The following is a 21,723-nucleotide window of genomic DNA, read 5'->3' on the forward strand; positions in this document are numbered from 1 at the left end:
AGCGCACTGCTTCCCAGGGTCAGGCTAGGGTTGCTCTAGTGCTAAGAATAGCATGAGCATCAGTGCTATTTACTTTTGTCTCCCAGAAAGGCCCCTTGAATATTCTGAAGCGACTATTCTGCATTGGGATTCAATCACACAGTGTTAAATTGAGGTCATGCAGATTGTGCAGCAAACCTGCTTCGCGGAGGGGGGGGAGTCAGACTTTTTGCAGCAAGGAAGGTGACAAGAAAATGCAACGGAAAGTGTGGAGTGACCCTTGCTTTGGTGCAACGTCACCTGGCGTCCCAGCAACCAAATAGGGACGCATGTTCAGTAAACAGTTCATTTGGAAGAGCCTTCAGTACTTGGTCTTCTCTGCCTTTGACCTCAAGAAATCTTTACTGTAAATCACCTTGAGACGTTTGTTTAGAAGGTGATTCATAAATAAGTGATGGTGGTGATAGCCATAATCACAATAATTAATATAAGAGAAATTGCTTCCTTGCCAGCAGGCTCCTTCTGCACCCCCAGGCTTATAGCACTAGACATTTAACTGAAGCTTCAGAGCTGGGCCATAGTCAGGACTGAAAATATTGCTGTATGGAGGGTGGCCGGTGGAGAAACTAGGCAGCAGAGCCAGAGGAACAAGAATACAGAAGAGAAAAGGCTGCATCTTGTTGCGTAGAAATCTTTTTAAATGAGGTGAATGGGTTCCCCCTCCCATGAGATTTGTTTCCCATTCTTATGGTGTGTTTTTTGTTAATACAAAAACCCTCTTGAAGCTGGTGTGGGGTTGCCAGATTGTGATGTGGAGAACCCTCCTTTATTTTGGATTTGCTTCAGACTTGGAAGACTAGGGCCATAACCATTTCCCCTTCATCCAAGCTGTCCAGCCTCCTATCTTTCTGCTGGGTGGTACATATGGATAGAGCAGAAATTTGATGCCATTCGCATTTGCACTACCTGATTTGCACTTTTTTTGGGGGGGGGGGGAAATTGCTCTCCTCTGAATTTTGCAATGTGTTTCCCCAACCAAGTGATGTGTACAAAACGGATGTACTACTAGGGCACAAAAATGCACAAAAATGCAAAGATAACAAACAAAAATGTGCTGTGTTCAGGAAAAATTGCTTCACAAAAATGTGTATGTTGGGAGAAAGTGGCACTAAAATGCTGATGAATTTTCAAAAGGGCTTTATTTTATTTATTTTTCAAGACAATTAGAAACTGATGTGGGAATGTGCAGAGCTGAACTTAAGATTGGAAAAATGAGGGAATGAGAAATGGCATAGCTGCCAAGTTATCCCTTTTTTAAAGGGATTTTCCCTTATGCTGAATAGGCTTCCTCGCAAGAAAAGGAAAAACTTGGCAGCTATGAGAAATGGGCATGTTTTCCTATCCCTCGTGGCACATGTGGACAGGTGAGAGAAGCAGATAACAGTACCAAGGGAGGGAGGAGTAGAATTCAGCAACACATTTCAAAAGTAAAAAGGAGAATCTCCAGGTTGCAACCTGTCAAGTAAGGACATTTCTCTGTGTTAAAAACAAAACAAAGGATTATAGAGCAACCATGTTTTAAAAGGCAGGGAAAGCAATTACTGGGGAAGAATGTTTAGCACAGTGATGTGGAATCTCCAGATGTTTCTGGACTACTTAAAAATGAAATATGATATTTAACATATATTGAGTATGAAGAAACTTAGGATGAGTGATAAAACTATATGTGGATAAGGCTGTTACCTGTCATTTCCCACCTTTTTTGACAAATGTTTACCTAAACATTCAGTTTATAAATTTAGTCCATCTATAAATACTTAAATTTTATCTGAAATGCTTAGTCCTCCTTTTATATATTGAGCCACCATTAATGAAGAACTTCTCTAACATTTTCTAAGTTTAATAATAATAACAACAATAATAATTTATTTATTTATTTATACCATCTGGCTAATATTTAGTTCTTTATCAGGTTTACTTTTCCATGACTTTGTATGCAGAATCCTAGCCATTGCAATGATGTGTAATGCCTGATTTTGATGTTCTGGTCTTATGCAAGTCTTTTAAATAATTCCATAGGCACAAAGGGAGCGGGGAGTAATGGGACTTAATATTTGAAGGTCTTGATGAGAAAAGCATTACTATTTGCCATATCTGAAGGGCCAAGAGTTTTCCAGCCCTGGTTTAAAATGTAAAATGCAAGCGGGGAGAAGGTTAAGGAGCCTACCCTCCGTTTGTTTGTTTGTTTGTTTGTTTGTTTGTTTGTTGCAAACTGCTTCAAACTGGAGCCTCCACAGCATGGGCATCCACAAGGGGGAGGGGGAAATTTGCCCCACTGAATAACCCACAGATTCCCAGCTTTATAAAGCCCACATGGTACATTTTAAACATACTTAGAACCTGAGATATGAGGCAAAATGGGCAGATGTTTGCCCAGTTTCAGCTAACCGGTTCTGCTAGTAGAAGCCCATGCAAGGACTTTTCTGTTAGTACAACTGGGCTTTCCCCCCTCTCCTCACCCCCATGCACCCCCAAATTGGCTTAGGGGGGAATGGGAGAAACTACAGAACAGCACATGAAGGGAGGGGAGGGGAGGTCGTTCCATCAACCAAGCAGAAATGCTTGTGCTGACAGAGCAATCTCCCTGGTGCTACATCAAATTATCCCCACCATTCTTCCAATTATTTGGGGGAATTAACCTGCTCCTCCCGTTCAGTGGAAAGATTCTTGCCAATGCCCATTTCCACTGATGGGATAGAATTAAGGAGCCTCTCCCTTCCCCCCCCCCACTCACAGGAGGGCCTCTACAGCTGCATTAAAAAAAAATGTTTGCAATTTGTGAACACCCACGCACAGAACACTACACATGGCCAGAGAACATCCCACGCATCTTGACACTAAGCCCGAGGAGATGAAGAGCACCTGTAGGCTCACTCTTGATTTGCCCTTTCAAGGCTGCTTGCTATCCCCCTTGTTCATTTGAAAGCCAAACTGTATCCTGAGCCCAGCGAGCTTTCCGCAAAACAACTGCGTCATCCCAATTCCATGCCTCTTAAGACAAGGTTCATTGACCAACAAACCTCCTCTCATCGCTTACATTTGGGGAGGGGAGGGGAGGGGAAGCAGAGAGGGGGAAAGAGTAGGTGGGAGAAATCCATTTGGTTCCTGTGCCTAAAGGAGAATTCCTCTCTCTCATGGCTCTTTTGTAAATATGGTAGTTTTATCTTGAACAATCAAGTGACTCTTTGTGCTCTCGACACTGGGCTCATTAATCGACCCTCTGCGTTATCGGTTTTCCCTCTCTGATCAGTACTCAAGATTTATATGCTGCCTGTTTTTGTGCAAGAGAGATTTATTTCCCTCCTTTGAATCTGGAGGTGCTGTGGCTTTTCTGACCCAGATGATGTGGCAGAAGACTTTAAACTGAAACAGCAGTGGGGGTTGTGGCCAGAAGATAGAGAGGCACCCAGACTAGAGACTGGGAAACTGCGAAGCTTGTAGCACGTAACAGAGGCATAGGCTGCAAACACACAGTGCATTAAAGCCATAGCTGCCAAGTTTTCGCTTTTCTCGCGAGAAAGCCTATTCAGCATAAGGGAAAATCCCTGTAAAAAAGGGATAACTTGGCAGCTATGATTAAAGCACATTGCTTTCCCACAGGCTCCTGGGACCTGCAGTTTGTTAAGGGTCCTGGGGATTGTAGCTCTGGGAGGGGTAAACAAGACCTCCCAAGATTCTTTGGGGAAAGCCATGTGCTTTAAATGAATGGTTTGTATGCAGTCATATTCAGTCTGCAAGCTGACCTTTTGGCTACAACATCCAGACTAATTTTTTTATAATGGGGGTATTTTCCCTAGTCCTCCATTCCCACCACCCACTATTTCATCTCACCTGGTGAAGACTTTCAGAGAACTCAAAAGCTTGCTGCTGTTTTGTGACAGTTTGGTGCTTCCCAATGCAGGCCTTGCCCAGCTGTGGGTTTTGATGTCCGGGAAAGGATGGCTTTGGTTCAGGGAGTCTGGGAGAAGGAAGAGAGTCAGAAAGAGTGTTGGGACATGATGAAGGAAGGAGACAGAAAGCTGCTGAGAGTTGGCTTGTTTTAATGCCTGAGGAAGATCATTTAAATTGAATGCACATGCCCACTCATTCGCACAGGGCACAAACTGCTGGACACTTCTTCTGCACAAATCCCACAGGACTGCACAAGAGCATGGCAGGAGAGTGCGTTTCTGCCAAATGAAGGGCACAGAATGATCAAGTTGCAGACAGTTGGCCAAATAGGTCAAAAGTTCACAGTGCAACGCTCAGGGAATTGCTGGATGGAAAACAGGAAAAGATAACTCTATTCATATTCTGTGCTTCTCTTGAAGAATTTAGCAACCAACCCTGGAATGAAATTTCTTCCTTGCTGAAGCTTAAGGCAAGCATTTTGTTCAGTGTCTCCCTGCCAGCGCAGGGACATTTGCCAAGCTGTTAACAGCTCGAGACACCACACACATGTGGGAAGGGCATTAATTCAGCTCCATGACAAACAGCTTTTTCCCTGGAACACTTCTCTGTATGGGCAGTCACTTTCAAGGGAGATCGCAAGGGTGGGCATCTGTTCAAAACGCTGACCCGGCCATTTGGGCAATTGTCCAAAAGAAACTCATCTTCCATTTTTGGTTAAGATCATCCCAAAGGTTCTCTTGGATACTTCCAATTCCTATATGGATGTAAAAAAAAAAAGTTTAGTATGAAAAAAATTAAATGACACATGCAATCAACACTGGCGACGTACTCCAGATCCCGGTTAAACCAAAGTAGCAGAATCAAAGGCCTTGTGTAAGTCAACAGAAATAGTGGCACACCTGCCATATAAACTGGCGTGGTTTTAGCAGTCAATGCTAATCCTCAAAGGAACTTTAGTGCTTGAAGATCCTTTTCTTTTTATGGAGTTCTGGGGCCACTCCATGCTACTAACCATGTTCGCTATGCTCTGCCTCCAGACTTGGAAGGAGTGATGCTTCTGCATACTAGCAGCTGGAAACCTCGGGAGGGGACAGTGCTCTTGAGTTCAAGTCCTGCTTGCAGATTTCCCAGAGACATCTGGCTGGCCACTATAAGAACATGATGCCGAACTAGGTGGACCATTGGCCAGATCTAGCAGGGCTTTTCTCACCTTCCCATGACTCCCCCTCCCCTCCATAGGTGTACGTGTGTGTGTGTGTGTTGGAGGGTGTCAGTTGTGAAGAGGCCATACCTGTATAACAGGGAATGGTAGCTCTTTGGGCAGATTATGGACCTTTAACAACTTCACTCAGCTTCAATCTGCAGAATATTGTAGAGGAAAGCGATAGCAGTTAAATTGGTTTAAAAACGTAAATTGCATTAGATGGCAGACATCCCTTCCATCATCTTCAACTCAAGTACTTTTCCTTAACTGGGTTGCAACTCAGGCGGCTGCCCTCAAGCCAATTAATGACAATCAGTCATATTTCATTGTTTAAAACCAGAGGTTATGACACTTGGAGTCAGAGTGACAACAGAACGCTAATGGACCATTTTAACCAAAAACATCACTCATCCACTCTGCCAGAACCATTGCTGCTGCAAGATACAATTACATATTACATAGATGATAAATGACCAATTTCCATTCACTTTATTAAGTGGGGCCTTCTACCATCAAATTTGTGTCACGTACTGACCATGCCAGATTCAGGAAGTGTCAGTTGGTAGGCAGACGTATCGTCACTCAAGTCAATCAATTTGATTTCCTTTTGATGCAGGAGAATTCAGCCAATTGGTTGGGGTTTTTTAAAGCAAGCCTACTCCTCACATTTAACAGCAGTGGATGCTATCAGGGGTGTCTTGGGGGCAGGGAATTTTGTAAGTGTATGAAAAACTGTTTATTTAGGATCCCTAGACTAAATTTCCAAGGTTCTTTGAGGGGAAGCTGTGGCAGCTAAACCAGTTTATATTGATGATAAATATATGGCCTTAGAGTGCATGAGACTCTGTCTGTACTTTCACAAATCTATGTTTCCCAACTTTGTCCCCTTCAACAGACTAGAAAGTTGGGAAATAAGTACCCATTTAAATATAAATCAACTAGCATGGTACCAAGTGAGATTACAGTATATCGTTCTAGCTTGCAGTTTTAGAGGGTAGGCAAAAATGTGCTGATGACTCAAATTTTGCAATTACCAAGTTACATAAATATCAAAATATTGCCTTTGGGTTTAGAACCACTTTTTAGCATCACTTACTGCACACCTATGAATGATTGCATAGTCATATGTTCCATTGATCTCAAAGGGGCTTACTGCCTTGTAAGTTTGTTTAGGATTGCAGCTTTAATCAACACTCCTCCATTTGTAAATTTTGGTTTACTGTTTTGGGAAGGTCTCTCATCCTGAACATGAGATTACTGTGAGTTCAAGTGGACAGACTTACTAAGGGACAAACATCAGTAGGATGGGGGGCACCAGTTGTTGAGGAAGAGGAATGTGTATGTCTGACTTGTCTGAGGTCTCTGAATATTCTACCTTGCAACACCACTGGAGCTGCCAGTAGAGAAGAGTTTCTATTATACGCCTGTCATTTCAGTAGACAGCAATGCCTCAGTGATAAGATAAAACCTGTCAACATACCAAAACTGCTTTGATCAGGAACAGAAGATGTCAAGTATGTAACAGAAGATTCTGTCTCCCCCCAAAGATGTCAGCAGTTAGCTTGGCTCTGCGCTGAAAAATGGAATGGGAATGAAAGATAGAAAAGGCAAAAACATGGGAGGAAGGCCAATATGAGAGAAAGAAGGAAAGAACAATGTAAGTGGGAAGTTGTAGAGGTTTTTTTTGGGGGGGGCATGTTTTGATGTTTCACAGACATTAAAGTTTATTGCCAAGGTCAGCATTTCTGTTTCACGTCATATTGAGGAAGGTGGTGCATATATTGTGTTTCTGCATGCTCAAGTGATGCAAGGGACTTATATCAGGAATGGCAGAGTTTGTGAAACTGGTAAGTTTCAAGTCAAAGTTGATCAAAACTGCCTTGTCTGTCTCATGAGAGCAGAGTCACAATCAGATGTGTCACATTTGTGTTTGTTTTTTAAAATTATTTTTATCAAAGATTTTCCTCGTTTACGAAAGCATTGTCTCTTTCTTCAGGTTGTGGTTTCTACAGATCAGTTATATTTGTTGTAAGGCATTGGTGTTATAGGCAGCATAGGGTTGGGGGAAAAGAGGAAGGATGGGAGAGAGGCGGGTGGTAAAGCTTATGTTCTTTTACTTAGTGTATGTGTGGGGCTTTGTGCCGGCGTCACTTGAGTAGGTTCTTGTTCTATTCACTTGTTATGTTTCCTTGGTGGTGAGAGAGGTTGGGGTGGCCTAGGGTGTGGTTGATTGTCTTTGGATGGCTGCAGTGGGATTTGTTTGTGCGGGGGGGGGGGGTTTATATAGGCCTTTGCCTATATCTGCTAGGCGATATAGGCCTTTGGCTTGCCAGGTGTTCGTCTGGAGATTTTGTGCTGTGTGGTGGATAAGTGGGTGGTGAGCTAGTGGGATTAGTGGGGATGGGGTTGGGGACAGTTTGCCTCCTTCCTCCTTCCATGCTTTAAGTATGGTCTGTGTGAACATGTTTAGTGTTGTGGGGATTTTATTTACTTTGTTTTGGAGGAAAGGGTATGCTGTGGTGGGAGTGTTTTCGATTATGTGTCTCTCCAAGTGTATCCATTGTTTCATCTCCTTTTCTAGAATGTATGGGATCACTTGGCTGGTGATACAGTAGGAAGTTGCTTTTCTCAGATTTTCCCCCTTACAGAAAAATACAAGAATAGGAGAGAGATGTGAAAGAGAAGACTGTATGAATGTATATGCGCAGACTAATTTTTTTGCAGCATTTAAACTGGAGAAAAGCAGTCGTGTTCAATTGCTGTTCTATATCTATGCTATACTAACAATCCTGCACACACTTTGTTGTTGTTGTTGTTTAGTTGTTTAGTCGTGTCCATCTCTTCATGACCCCATGCATCAGAGCACACCAGGCACTCCTGTCTTCCACTGCCTCCAGCAGTTTTGTCAAGCTCATGTTAGTAGCTTCGAGAACACTGTCCAACCATTTCATCCTCTGTCGTCCCCTTTTCCTTGTGCCCTCCATCTTTCCCAACATCAGGGTCTTTTCCAGGGAGTCTTCTCTTCTCATGAGGTGGCCAAAGTATTGGAGCCTCAGCTTCAGGATCTGTCTTTCCAGCGAGCACTCAGGGCTGATTTCTTTCAGAATGGATAGGTTTGATCTTCTTGCAGTCCATGGGACTCTCAAGAGTCTCCTCCAGCCACCATAATTCAAAAGCATCAATTCTTCGGTGATCAGCCTTCTTTATGGTCCAGCTCTCACTTCCAAACATCACTACTGGGAAAACCATAGCTTTAACTATACGGACCTTTGTCAGCAAGGTGATGTCTCTGCTTTTTAAGATGCACACGCTTACTCAGATGTAAGTCCCACTGGGTTGTAAATGATTGTGTAAGAGAACCAGGTTCCCCTCATGCAACAGAACTTCCCCTCCCTATCCGTATCCACTTGTGCCCCACACATGCCCCAGATTTGCTCTGGGGATTCCCCCAACTCTCTAGAGCAGACATGGGGGTACGTGAGATTGAGGGGTGTTGTGTTGTGTGAGTGGAAGTCATTTTGCTTGTGCAGAAACGTCACTGGATTAAATCCAAGATGACCTGTTCCCAGGTAAGAGTTGCATGTAGGATTGCAGCCTGAATGCAACTGTTCCCAGAGGGGTAGCCATGTTAGCGTGTTGCAGCAGAAATATCAAAAAGTTCCATGGCTCCTTAAAAATAGACAGATTTATTGTGGTGTAATAAGACTTCATGGACTAAGCTAATACTGCCAGAGGTCTAAAAGTAGGCTCCACTTACACCTGACATTTTGGCTTAGGTCTGGTGAATTACCTCTAGTTAGTATTTAGAGGATGATTTCAACTATCTAAATACAGCAGTTAGCAAAGCCACAGCGGATGCAATTATTTACAGTTGTGTTTGGGAGATCTTAGAAAACAGGATTTGTATTAAGTGTTCTTAAAAATATGTTCATTTTTCTTCTTTTATGTTATTAAAATACATAATCAATAATAAAACAAAACCATCACAGAAAACAGCTATGAAATATTGAAGCAGAAACAAAAAGGGAGCCAAAGACATCAGTAATACATTCCAGTCTTTCAATACATTCCAGAAATTATAACAAGTCTATAAACACCATTAATATGGATATCCCTTATGCTAATTCCATCTTCTGTCCTCTTCCACAGCATCCCTCAAAACGAGAAACAGCCATGACTTTGAACTACACTGATCTTCCCTCAACTTAGTGCCCTCCAGATGTTTTGGACTACAACTCCCATCTGCTTCAGCCAACATGGCAAATGGTCAGGGATGATGGGAATTGTACTCCAAAATTATCTGGAGGTTACCAGGTTGGGCAAGGCTGAGTAGATGGTTATCAAAGGCAACTGGACTTGCCCTCCATGAATCTGCCTTTCAATGGCCTCTTGAATTTCCAGCCACAGATTGGCACAAGTGGGAGAAGACTCCTGCTTGTGGGATTTCTATAAACATCTGGTTCACCTCTGTGTGAACCATGATGCTGGGCTAGATCAGTGTTTGATCTGATTGAGCATGCCTCTTCTTATGTTCCCACCACACCAGAACCCATTCTCAGTATGGAGGTATGCAAGAACCCGAAGGAATGATTAAAGAGTGTGGGGTGCATAGGAGCCAACTCCTAGGGGCCAATGTACCTTTGGCCCTCCCAGTAACATATTTGAGGTGGCTTGGGGGGGGGAGTTGATGGGCATTGCCATGCAAATGGTGTGTGCACACTGTGTCTTGTGATTGATTATGCAGGTGTGCCCCCCCAATATTTTATTCAGGGTGTAATTAAAGAAAACTAAAAAACATTGCTGGGAGATAAAAACGGGGTAAGAAGAGAGCATGGGGTGCCAATATGAACTTGCATCCTTCGGACTGCTTGGCCACTGGTAAACTGACAATGTGTCACCTCAAATACTAAGGGAAGGGTTATTATATTTGACTGGATGCAACTCCTGAAGACAACCTCTCATTTAAGTTTAGCCTCTCCACTTTAGCTGTCTCAATCTGTCATCCAGTAACATTTTGTTCCATGTCCAATGTTAAAAATCAGCCATTCACTAAGCTGCCACAGTGCCTAAGAGCTGACATGTCAAACATTTTGTAACTGGCAATTAACATGTCCTATTTACTTTGCTGAGGGAAACGTGTTGGAAGAAGTGTTTCCCCAAGAGCATAGCTTAGTGGCAGAAGTGCGGGTTGGGCGAGCTGTTGCCAGAATACAGATATAAAATGCTGACCTCATTCTCTTAACACACCTTTTGGGAAGCAACTAACTTCCATATTCAAATGGTTCATATGGAATGTTTTCTTTGCTTGCAGGCTGAAGGATCTTATGAGAAAATAAGAGTGAACTTGCTTAACTATAAAGAAGCATGCTTGAAAATGTTGCACGAGTCTGCGATCAGCCCAGGTAAGAAAGCCACCTTCACCATCGTCAACATACTAATAATAGTTTGCGAAGCTTGTAGAAGTGTGTTGTGTCCAAATCAGCAGTACATGAACCTAACGTCACTACACTGCAGTGGAGCATTCACCCTCCCTCTTTCCCTGCAATCTGTTCTAGGGGCTCCCTCAACCCTGTGGAGCAGATTTGGGGAGGGTGCATGGGGGAGGGGAGAAATGAAAGTCCCATTTGCAAGTGGAAATCCTTGCATTGGTGGGATGTGTTAGCCGAATACTGCCCAGTGATAGCTAAAAGATCATGAGTAGTAGGGCTTCTCACCAAAATGGTTTAAAGAGCAAGAAATGGTGGGAATTTGGTGAGCAGGTTAGGGAGAAGAATGGGATGTATTTATGCTAAAACGGCATATTGCGGGATCAGAACAGCTTTTGGATCCTTTGGTGTCAAGTCACTTTCTCAGTCTCCCTCCACACCCCTGAACCACCCCTGAAAGGCCCCCATTTGGCCTCTACCATCAGTTGGGTCAGGGCAATGAATGCTTCATTGGCAGTGGGGATGGGAATATTGGCTATATCGCCCCGAGACTATCCTTCTCAGGGCCTAAGGATTAAACCCTTGGTATCCTCAGTCTCTCAGAGGGAGAGGGATTTGTTATGACATGTTCTTGTTTGTTTGACAGCCAACAGTATTGTCAAAGCTGGTGCAGTGCAGACTGAGAGTGTAAGCTGGATCGTCAGCAGTTCAAATATAATCTCAAACAAGAACTTGCATAGACAAGCCACTGTTCCTTCAGCCTTAGTCTTTCATTTGTAATACGGTTGTAATACGGTTATCACGTTTGTGATAATAGTACTTTTCTACTACTACCTTAAGGTGGCTGTTTACTGAGATAATTTATGCAAATGTCTGTTTGTTGTTGTTGTTATTTACTGAACCTCCTTGGGAACATCTTGTTTCATTTTCTCTTAGTCATCTTAATTCATTTCCTGCTGACATTTGGTATGAGGATGTGATCTGGCCAAGATAATAATATTAATGTGTTGTCATAAAAATTTCTGAGGTATTCTGTATGAATGCTATCATCATTATTTTGTTGATTACTCATTTCTAATCCTTTCAACTAACCATTTGGCCTCTTGGGAACATCTTGTTATATTTGTTCTCACTCACCTACATTCATTTCCTGTTGATATATGTGGTCATGATGTGGTCAAAATGATAATCAGCCAGCTTCGTGCTTGTTTTGGTTGCTCGCTTCAGTAATTTTGATGCCTTGGTTCCATTCATGCCCCTGTCCCCAAGGTTTGATTGATAAATGTTCTTGAGAACTTTGCTTGAAATCTAAATCACCATCTTATGTTCAGTGCTCAAAGTGGAAGAAAAAGGAACGTAAGGTTTCATTTCAAGTTTGGTCAGATTCTGTTATGTCTGTTGTAGAGCAGTGGAGTGGCATCCCCTCCTGCTTTTGAGCCCTGCTTATGATCAAGATGTAAACTTCATTTGGAGGTATTAATTTAAATACTACAAGATGTGCGGAGTTATGTATCTTAGGTGCAACATCAATATGGCTTGGTTTGAACACACTGCATTCCTTGGTGATCAGCTGCCTGTATCTTTTAGTGAATGTTAAAAGACTCTCCCTCTCTCTCAGGAATATACTGCAATGGGAGTTTTGATGAATTTGTTTGCTGGCCTCATTCACCCCCAGGAATAGTCTCGGTTCCCTGTCCACATTATTTACCATGGATAGAAAATGGTAAGGCAAGACTTGGAAATATATGCACATTGCAAAGCTGTAATTTCTCTTTCCTTCTAGAGTTCTGTACTGGGTATCCTAGTCATGCAAAGAAACTGCTAACTGAGACTCTTCAACACTGATGGTGTAGGGCAGCTTCTTAAAGAAATACTTGAATCAAATCTCTACTGACACATACTCAGAAATCCAATTCTGCCCCACTCCATACATAGTATGATGTATGGATTATGATGTACAGCCAAGGTAGAAACATGATCTAGCCAGCAGACTCCTACAGTAGTAAGGAGACAATATTGGGAGGCAAGGAAGCAAGCCTTAAAGGAGCCAACGAGATCATACAAGAATGAAAGAGGGAAGGTGGCCAGATTCACTTAATCCTCCTGCAGTCCTGAATTGGTTAATTATACAATATCAATTACTGCTTCTCAACCCCAAGCACAAATAATCGAAAGCATGTAAGATGGAATTATGTGAAATACAATCTTATCCCTTGGGTTTAAGCACTGGCAGGCGCTTTAGAAACAAGGAATTAGGAGAATTTGACAGTGTTAATCCATTGATAAATATTAAGCTTTCTACAGTTACCTCCCAAATAAACAGACATTACAAAGAGCCACGTACATCCAGCCAAGTCTCCATTTTCAGGGGTCTGTAGGCAAGTGATGAAAGGATGACAGCACTAAACCATGTCTGAAAAATGAAATGTGTGGCTTGACCTTTGAGCCTGCGTCTGTTTACATTTAGGAAGTGCAAGAAACGTATACAGAATCTGCTTGGACCAAGGGATTTGGAAAAAAGTTGAAAACTCCACTGTGGTCTGGGATAACCGCACTGAATGTTCTGGGGACAGCCACTACCAGAGAAAAGTGAGTAGAGATGCCTTTTTATGGTTTAATACAGTAACCTGCTTAATCCCCTCTGGAAATCCTCTTGATCAAATTGTTTCCACTGAGTACTTCACCTGAAAATGGGTAGTCTATGTATTTATTTAGAAGAGAGAATTGGGTCAACTCAGGCTGGATGCTTGGGTTGAACACATTTTCCCTCCCCCCCCCATGTTTCTTGGATTTCTGACTGCTGAGCTGGTTCTAAAAGATATGGGGAGAATGAGTCAAGCCAATAGAAGAGAGAGGCACTATATATAAATATAATAATTTTCACTTTCACCCTTTCTTCCATATGGCACATACAAATTCATAAGGGAATATGCACATATGACTATTCCAGCCACACAAAACTACTCTGAGATGTAATGAGCTCTCACAAGGAATTTAGCTTTTTTTAAACACACACACACTTTCCACCTACTAGTTACATATGGATAGGAGTTCCATGCACATAATATGGAACTCTGCAAAACAATGAGTATAACCTTTAATCTAGGTCGTAGATAGAGCACATCTGGGACAATTTCCAAAATGATTCACAGAATGTAAGTGTGGAACATAGCTGCCAAGTTTTCCCTTTTCTCGCGAGGAAGCCTATTCAGCATAATGGAAAATCCCTGAAAAAAAGGGATAACTTGGCAGCTATGGTGTGGAATGTGGGATGTAATCCACTGGGAGCAGTCAAATATAACATTCCTTTTTCCCCTAGAGTGGACATGCAAGGGGATGTTGGTCCAGCCAGTCGAACTTCCTGTTACACCTGGCTGGAGCATCCTTCCTTTCATGTGACTAGTGGGTGGGCTTGACCTTTCCAGACCTGGTAAAAGGCAAGGCATGCTGCCACCCTCCCTCTTTTCCATCTTCCTTTCGTCCTGCGAACTTCCTGGACTGAACTGCTGGCTGCCACCCAAGCAGTCCTCCAGGTCATCTCCCATATACCTGTTTGTATATGTTTGTAACTTTAAGCCTAAAGCCTGCCTTCAAGGATCACACTGATCGTAAGTAGAACTACTTTTTGTTACTTATGAATAAGACTGTGGTGTCTTTATTCTTTTAGGAGGGATTTAAAAGGGGATCTTACCAGGAACATACAATTCAATCTGAGGCAGATTGAATTGCATAATAGTAAGAGGTTCTAACGAGCCTGCAACCAGCTTTCTGCTGTGAGTAAGAAGGGGAATGTAAACTCTGCTAAGTAAAGAAACTTGCTAACACAAGTTAGGAAGGATATTAATAAATATCCTCTCCTGCCACCCTCAACATTCCCACATGGAAGTCCATCCAGGAGGAGGGGAAACAAAATGGACAGATCATCTCTCTCTCTCTCTCTCTCTCTCTCTCTCTCTCTCTCTCTCTCTCTCTCTCTCTCTCTCTCTCTCTCTCTCTCTCTCTCTCTCTCTCTGGCTGTACAAGCAGAATGCACTTGTATACCTAGGTACCTTTGTAAGCTTACAAAGACAGCATAAAGGAGATCATCATCTTGCCATATTGATTGCCCTCAGCATCAGGTAACCAGAGGTTCCATTTAAGTAATGACTAATAATAGGTTGCCACAAATGTCTGATAAACACATCTGCTTTCCAAAACAGTGATGGCTCGTAGTAATTTTTAGAAAGATAGGAGAGGATATGTTAATTAGGTATGAATCAAAGCAAACAGCAATCCTTGGAAAGCCCAATTGCCGATTGGCTCTGATTCAGCAGAAAAATGCAGGTTTTCCTGGGGAAAGCACCAAGACACAACAACAACAACAAAACCACAGTGCTTAGACACAGAGCTTTAAAGCCTGGACCTATACCTAAAAACATGGCACAGAATGAAGTCTGAATGAGCCCTGAGTTATATGTGCTAGAGTGATCTTCTACAGATGAGATGAGAAACCTGTAGTCCTCCAGATGTTTTTGAATTACCACACCCATCATCCCTGGCCATTGGCCATATGACTGGGGCTGATGGAAGTTGATGTCCAACAAAATTTGGAGGACCACAAATTTCACATTGCTGTTCTACAGAATTTTCTCTCCTGGCATGATCTCTTTCCCAGACTTTACATCAATTTAACTCCTTTGCTTCTCTGTTGTTCTTAGGATGAAGAACAAACATTATGGATCTCCACCCTGTACATTTATACTGTGGGATATACTTTTTCTCTGGTTTCCCTTGTCTTAGCGCTTTTCATACTGATGTTGCTCAGGTCAGTATAATCTTTCAGTAAAACATGGTGTTCTGGAATTACCCAGTGGTACATTTTCCAACTGCCAGGAGCTGGGATTTGGACCTGGGTTTGCATTATAATCTAACGTTAAATGATGGCTGGTGTCATCCTGGACAAAGTGAGAGAAACTTCCCTCTTCCCAGATCAATCAAAGGTTCCGCTCACCTAATAATAATGCCGAAGTTGCCCTGGTCATATAATACCTATGAGACCATGAAATCTGAACAGTTTTAATTGCATTGTGTATCATGGCAGCTGAGAGGGATGGAGTGGTGATCAGATATTATCAGTGGGCCACCTGTTACCTGAGCATTATAAAAGAAGGCAAAAGTTTGCGTAATGTCATGTAGGCCCTTGTGTGAGGGATAAACTAGATGTTGACTAACAAGGTTCCAAATCTAATGTTTCCTTCACAATAGTATTGCAACAAATGAGCAACACCCACAGGAGAAAATAAATTAATTGGACATGATTCCTATTAATGCTTGCCCGCCTACTGATTCTCCCCTGAAAATGTTCACACGAGCAGTTTGTAACCCTCCCCAGCAAAGCAGTTGTGCTCCAAAACTGGAGATTAACCCAGCTAGGGTGGAAATGGCAGAGGTGGGTGGGAATCTTTGTAGCCAGGAGTCAGCATGAATTAAGCATCTGCCTTCTGCTGATCTTCTCCTGTAAGTGTTCCACTAGTCTCAGCACTCCCATTCTTAGCAAATTATTGGCTGGGATGAGAGATGTAGTTGCACCCTAAGTAGTGTTTGTCTTTTTCTGCTGCAGCACGAGGCCATCTAATAGCAACAGCAGCAGTGAGGTCCTCTTGCTCATCAGCCCAATAGGAGGGGGACACACACACACACACACACACACACACACACACACAATCTTATTTAGGAGCAGGCATTCCCTGCTCTGCAGTTCTTTGCAGAGAGTATATGTTGTAAACCACACAATACTACGCCAACTTTGCCACTGCCTCTTTTCCTTGCTTGCTTCACAGAAAATGAGCAACGGAGATGGGAGCCCCTATACTCTTGGTTGTCAGGTGGGCTCAGCCCAGTGTAGGATAAGACAGAAATTATGCTACTGGCACAACATGCAAGCCTAGCTGATCCAGGTGTCCTTAGCACCCATAGCCGCTAAGCCCCCACTAGGAAGGAAGAACATTTACAGCAGGGAAAGAACATGCTGTTATTCAGATCAGAATAAAACCAACCTCAGTGGATTCTTAAGAGGATGCTTCTCTTCTTCCACAGGAAACTGCACTGCACAAGGAACTACATCCATATGAATCTGTTTGTTGCGTTCATCTTGCGAGCCGCAGGAGTTCTCATCAAAGACAGAACAACCCACAGCACTTACGTATTCCTTTATGTGGACTCTGAAAAGCCAAATGATCTAAATGGATGGATATCATTCTCAAGTCCAGAGGTACGGCATTGTTAAAAGCAAGTGGGTGAAAGAAAGAGCATCCATTGATACCTGGAGTTTCTATGTGTTCATGGCTGAATTTTGTAGCTGCAAAGCTTGCTAGAAAACTATTGTTGATTGAACTCATTCAAAGCATTTCATTTCATGCTGAGCATCCTTTGCTAGCAAGTTTGAAGCTCTGCATACTTACTTTTGTATGATGGTTACTGGCACACAAGTATGAAAATAGCTAGAAAATCCATCCGTTTATTTATTTATCCATAAAGCTTATAGAATGATTATTATTTTTTACAAAAAAAACCAAACTAAAGTGGTACACCAGTTAAAAACCAGATAAAACAAGATATCTAAAAATAAGGTAAATAGCAAATAAGGTAAATCCAGAAGATTTACACAGGTGTATGCTGTCTTCCTCAGATGGCCTGCGGTCAGCACATACCACTCACAATATAGATGCCTTTAAGGCACAATTATACCACTTTGACAGCCGTGGATCGCAGATAGTTTTTAGGAGACCCCTTTATGCTCCTCGCAGAGCTACAATTGCTAGAGTAGTTTAACAATCAAGCCTTCTACCCATGGAATTCTGAGAACTCTGAGATTGTACTCTGGCTGATTTGACCCTGTTGGACTCTTGAGCCTTTGCATTGCTCATGCAGCAGAGACCAAGTTAGCAGCTTGTTTCGTTTGAAGGCTAGCTTGGTAGTCCAGAAGGAAGGTGTCTGGGCCCTGCTGATAGTGTCCCCCATTTGAGAACCACCCAGCCACAGAGCTTGGTAGTCATTAACATTTAACAAAACTGCTTCAGAAGAATAGGGCTTTTCAAATATTCATTTTGACTGACAAGTATCTGACTCGCTTAACAAAAATTCCACATATCTGTATGTACCAAGCTGTATTTTGATAATTGGCAGTACCAAGTTTTACTTTGCTGTTGACAGTTGTTCAATATTAACTTTTCTTCTCACTATCTCATTTCCACAGAAGTTGTTCCTCTGCAGGATGGCACAGGTTTTGATGCATTATGTTGTTGGGGCAAATTTCTTCTGGATTTTAGTGGAAGGGATTTATCTCCATAGATTATTGGTAGCCACTGTGCTCTCTGAGAAACATCTGCTGTTGAGATACATCTTCATTGGATGGGGTAAATATACAGATGTTTTTTTCCAGCAGCGCTTATAGTCCATTGTTTCAGGATTGGTTAGCATCAATCTAAAACCCATGCCATCAAGGCAGCTGCAGCCACGAAGGCCATGTCTATATTGAAGATAAGCCACTCCTCTATATGTCACAGCTGCCCTGGGCTACCTTGGGAGGAAAGGCAAAATATAAATGTACAATAAACTGAATAAATAATAATCACCACCTGAGAAATGATCCAAATCCTGCCTTTCATTTTGACATCAGATTATTATAAGCATACTCTTCTTTTAAGTTTGTTGCTGCTTTTATCTGCTCAGAGACTGTCCTTGGATAAAGAGGGGGTTACAAAAATGTATGACTGAATCAACAAGAGAAAAATGTTGCTGTGATCAATAGCCTTTGCCTTGTACACAAATTAGTAATATTCCCTCCCGTCCCTATATTCCAGCTACTCCATTATCATTTAGTCCACATGCACAACAACTGTTACATATTGCCCATTGTGAAGTCACATTGTCCCTGCATCTCAATTTTTCCCAGGTTTTCCAGTTCTGTTTGTGGCTTCCTGGGGAATAACAAAATACCAACTGGAGTATGAGGGGTAAGTGACTGTTTACAAATGTTCCTCTGGCTTGGTTTGTTGCTTCACTTTCTGCCAAGACAATAGAAGGCATGACCAGCTGGTTTAAACAAAGGTCTTAGGATGGATACAGAAAAACATTTTGCTCTGTGGTGGTCATTTGTAAACATGTTGTGGAGATGGTGATCTATAGTACTGTATATAGCCAGATAGTGATAGTGACTTTACTAAAACACATACACGCACCCAAGCACCGCCAGTTTCTGATTTTCTAATCCTCCTATTATTGATGTTTATGTGGACAAAGTAAGATCAGTCTTGTGAATGATATAGGAAAGCTTAGCTGATGTGGGCCTGATCAGGGCTTGAACAAGAGGCCACTGAGAACTTGATACAAGCTGCTCTGAGCTTTTGAAAGAAAGAGTGGGATGTAAGTATAATTAATAAATAGACCTCATGCTACACCCCGTTGGTTCCTAATGCTAAACCAAAGGAATTAAGTGAAGTTAACCTGGCATTTAGATGCACGTAGTGGAACACAAATGAGTCATCATCATTTGCTTCCATAGGTATCAGTTGCTTAAGCCTCCATTAGCAAGCTCATTATAAAAATAAGAAATTGCATTACAGCCCACTACGGCCAAGACCATTAGAATAATTGTCTTGTGTTATGGGAAAATGCATGCCTTGGGATTACTTGCTTAGGAATGGATTATTGTTTACGATTGATTTTGAAAAAATGTAATCTTGATGAGTAATCTGATTAGTCCTCTTGGCCAAAAAAAAAAAAAAAAGCAACCAGGTTCACAGGTCCTATCCAAATCTATTTAAAAATAATGTGGCTTGCCATTTGTGCTTATGTGAGCTGACAGAATAATTTTGACTTACTTCCTAGATGCTGGGCAACACATCACAACATGGCATTCTGGTGGATTATTCGAGGGCCCATTTTATTTTCCATTGTTGTAAGCATCATTGCATAAATTTGATTAATTCTTTATACAGTTGTGGTTGTATGGTTCTGTTATATTATTTGCAAGGGGAGACATCTCCTGGTACACAGCAGGGTGAAACTGACTTGGCCTTTCCATGATTTGTGTCTCTCTGTATTTTTACAAAATAAAGACACTGGACTAACCCTAAATAATTTAAAGCAAGGGTTGATTGAACAAAATGGCTGTGGAAGGCATGAGGCAGGACAGGGATTAAAGGTGGGGGAGAAGTTTGCAATAAACTGTGAACCGACTGAATCTGCACTTCCTGAAGCAATACATGGACTGAAACTAGCTTCAAAATTCAGGAGATCAGAAAAATGAGAACCAGAGAGTGTCTCAGAGAAGGATATGAGCAAGGTAGTCTTGGGAACATGAACAAGCAAATGAGTTTGCATTTATATTTTAAAAAGAGAGATTACATGCTATGATACCCATTCAAATAAATGAGAGCATGTAAACATGTATACAGGTATTATGTGTGTATGATACATAAGATATTGGCAAGGGTACTTTTCCACCTGCTACCGATGCTCCCTGTTCCAGCAATCATTAATAAAGATCAAAAGTATCTTGGATCGCCTGACGTAAAGAAGGGGGTGGGGCGGCAGAATGAGATAAGAGAAATGGCAGGGGAAATTGTCTAAATGAGATGGGTAGGAAATCTCTAGAAACAATGCATTCACACGTTCAGAGGCTGCAATACTAAACACATTTACCTGAGAGTAAGCTCAACTGAATTCAATAGGACTTACTTCTGAGTAAACACGGTTAAGATTGTGCTGTGAATTGTTGCTTGTGGTTAATTTCTTGTGATTGTCCCATTGCCAAATAACGTTCATTGCATTTACTGAAACTAACCAAGAAGTGTGTTTCTTTGAAGGTTAACTTCTGCATCTTTCTAAAAATTGTGAAGCTGCTACTTTCCAAACTTAAAGCCCAGCAAATGAGCTTTCGTGATTATAAATTCAGGTAAATATTACGTTCTCAGAATTGTACTAATCTACTTAGCCTTCTACAGTACTTTTTAAACTGAAAGAAGAATCCACTGGTTGTGTTCCAGTTCATTCTAAACAATAATTTCCTACATGTCTATTTTTCTTTGTTACATGTGCTGGAGAGAGAGGTTTGGACGAGATTCTAACTATCTCTTGGCAGAGTTGCACAATGGCTGATTGCACCAGGCACTTTTACGCTTGGTTACATCTTACCATGGGCAGCCTTATCCACCTTTAAACAAGCATTCACTATGAACATACTTAGGCTAGAATATATCACAGCCATGTTGTTTTGCATGTAGGTGAATATTTTACTTACAAAGTTTCAATAGTAGTCAGAGAACATGTCTCTATTGTTATGAGTTGGGAGGCAGACCCTTCGTAATCTCTACAATCAGTGAAGGTTTAGAATTTGAGCAAACTCATAAATTCATGACTTTAGCAAGGGCTGAAAACAATGCTAACTAGCTTTCTCATGAGCCTAGCCTGGCAATGGCTTGCTGGGGTCGGTCACTGAAGAAACAAAAGGCTGATAAGTGCCTAGTTTGTTTAATAATGGTAAACTCACTAAGACAATAAATCTGTGTCTGGGCTGTACCACTTCAGGTGAATTGTCATCTCCAAAACAACTGCAACATACTTATGCCCATAAAATTAATATGTCAGGGAGAAAGTGACACCTTAAAGCAGACATCCCAAAACTGCGGCCCTCCAGATGTCTTGGCCTACAATTCCCATGATCCCTAGTTAACAGAACCAGTGGTCAGGGATGATGGGAATTGTAGTCCAAAACATCTGGAGGGCCGAAGTTTGGGGGTGCCTGCCTTAAAGACTAGCAAGTTAGTTTACTATGAAGAAGAATGAAGTGTTATCCTGAGTTACAGGTACTTATCTACATGTCTGGAGAGCAGGGGCTGTAAGCAGTGAAGTCAGAAGGAATTGAAATTCAGAAATGAAGTACAGTCTATGATAATTAGTTAGTGGTAATACAGATACATAGTACAGTTAAAAAGCCTTTGCTCCTATTCAGTCCACAAGTGACAGCATTGAACTTCTTGATAAAATTGTAATTCAACAATTTCATGTTGCTGGAGGTTTGACTAAAATCCTTCAATATATCCTTAATAAGAGGGGTGGGGAAACTGGCCTTCCACATGTTGTTTTTCCATAATCCCTGACAATTGGCCATGCTGGCTGAGA

At 41.9% G+C, this 21,723-nt stretch overlaps 1 protein-coding gene across 4 annotated transcripts in view; it reads left to right on the forward strand.

Moving 5' to 3' along the window:
* The window catches only part of GLP2R (glucagon like peptide 2 receptor), a 38,339-nt gene that overhangs the window by 12,846 nt on the left and 3,770 nt on the right, over positions 1 to 21,723 (forward strand). For 3 of the 4 annotated variants that reach the window (XM_088661629.1, XM_035104607.3, XM_035104608.3), the window contains exons 3-11: positions 10,446 to 10,536; positions 12,179 to 12,283; positions 13,028 to 13,149; positions 15,258 to 15,364; positions 16,636 to 16,810; positions 17,795 to 17,954; positions 18,494 to 18,554; positions 19,429 to 19,498; positions 20,409 to 20,497. In XM_088661629.1, coding sequence (XP_088517755.1) covers positions 10,446 to 10,536; positions 12,179 to 12,283; positions 13,028 to 13,149; positions 15,258 to 15,364; positions 16,636 to 16,810; positions 17,795 to 17,954; positions 18,494 to 18,554; positions 19,429 to 19,498; positions 20,409 to 20,497 — 980 coding nt within the window. Of the gene's footprint in view, positions 1 to 1,384; positions 1,502 to 10,445; positions 10,537 to 12,178; positions 12,284 to 13,027; positions 13,150 to 15,257; positions 15,365 to 16,635; positions 16,811 to 17,794; positions 17,955 to 18,493; positions 18,555 to 19,428; positions 19,499 to 20,408; positions 20,498 to 21,723 lie in introns of those variants that run through there. The other variant, XM_088661630.1, reaches the window with a different exon arrangement.

This window comes from Zootoca vivipara, chromosome 2 (assembly GCF_965207765.1).
Source record: "Zootoca vivipara chromosome 2, rZooViv2.hap1.1, whole genome shotgun sequence".
Taxonomy (NCBI): domain Eukaryota; kingdom Metazoa; phylum Chordata; class Lepidosauria; order Squamata; family Lacertidae; genus Zootoca; species Zootoca vivipara.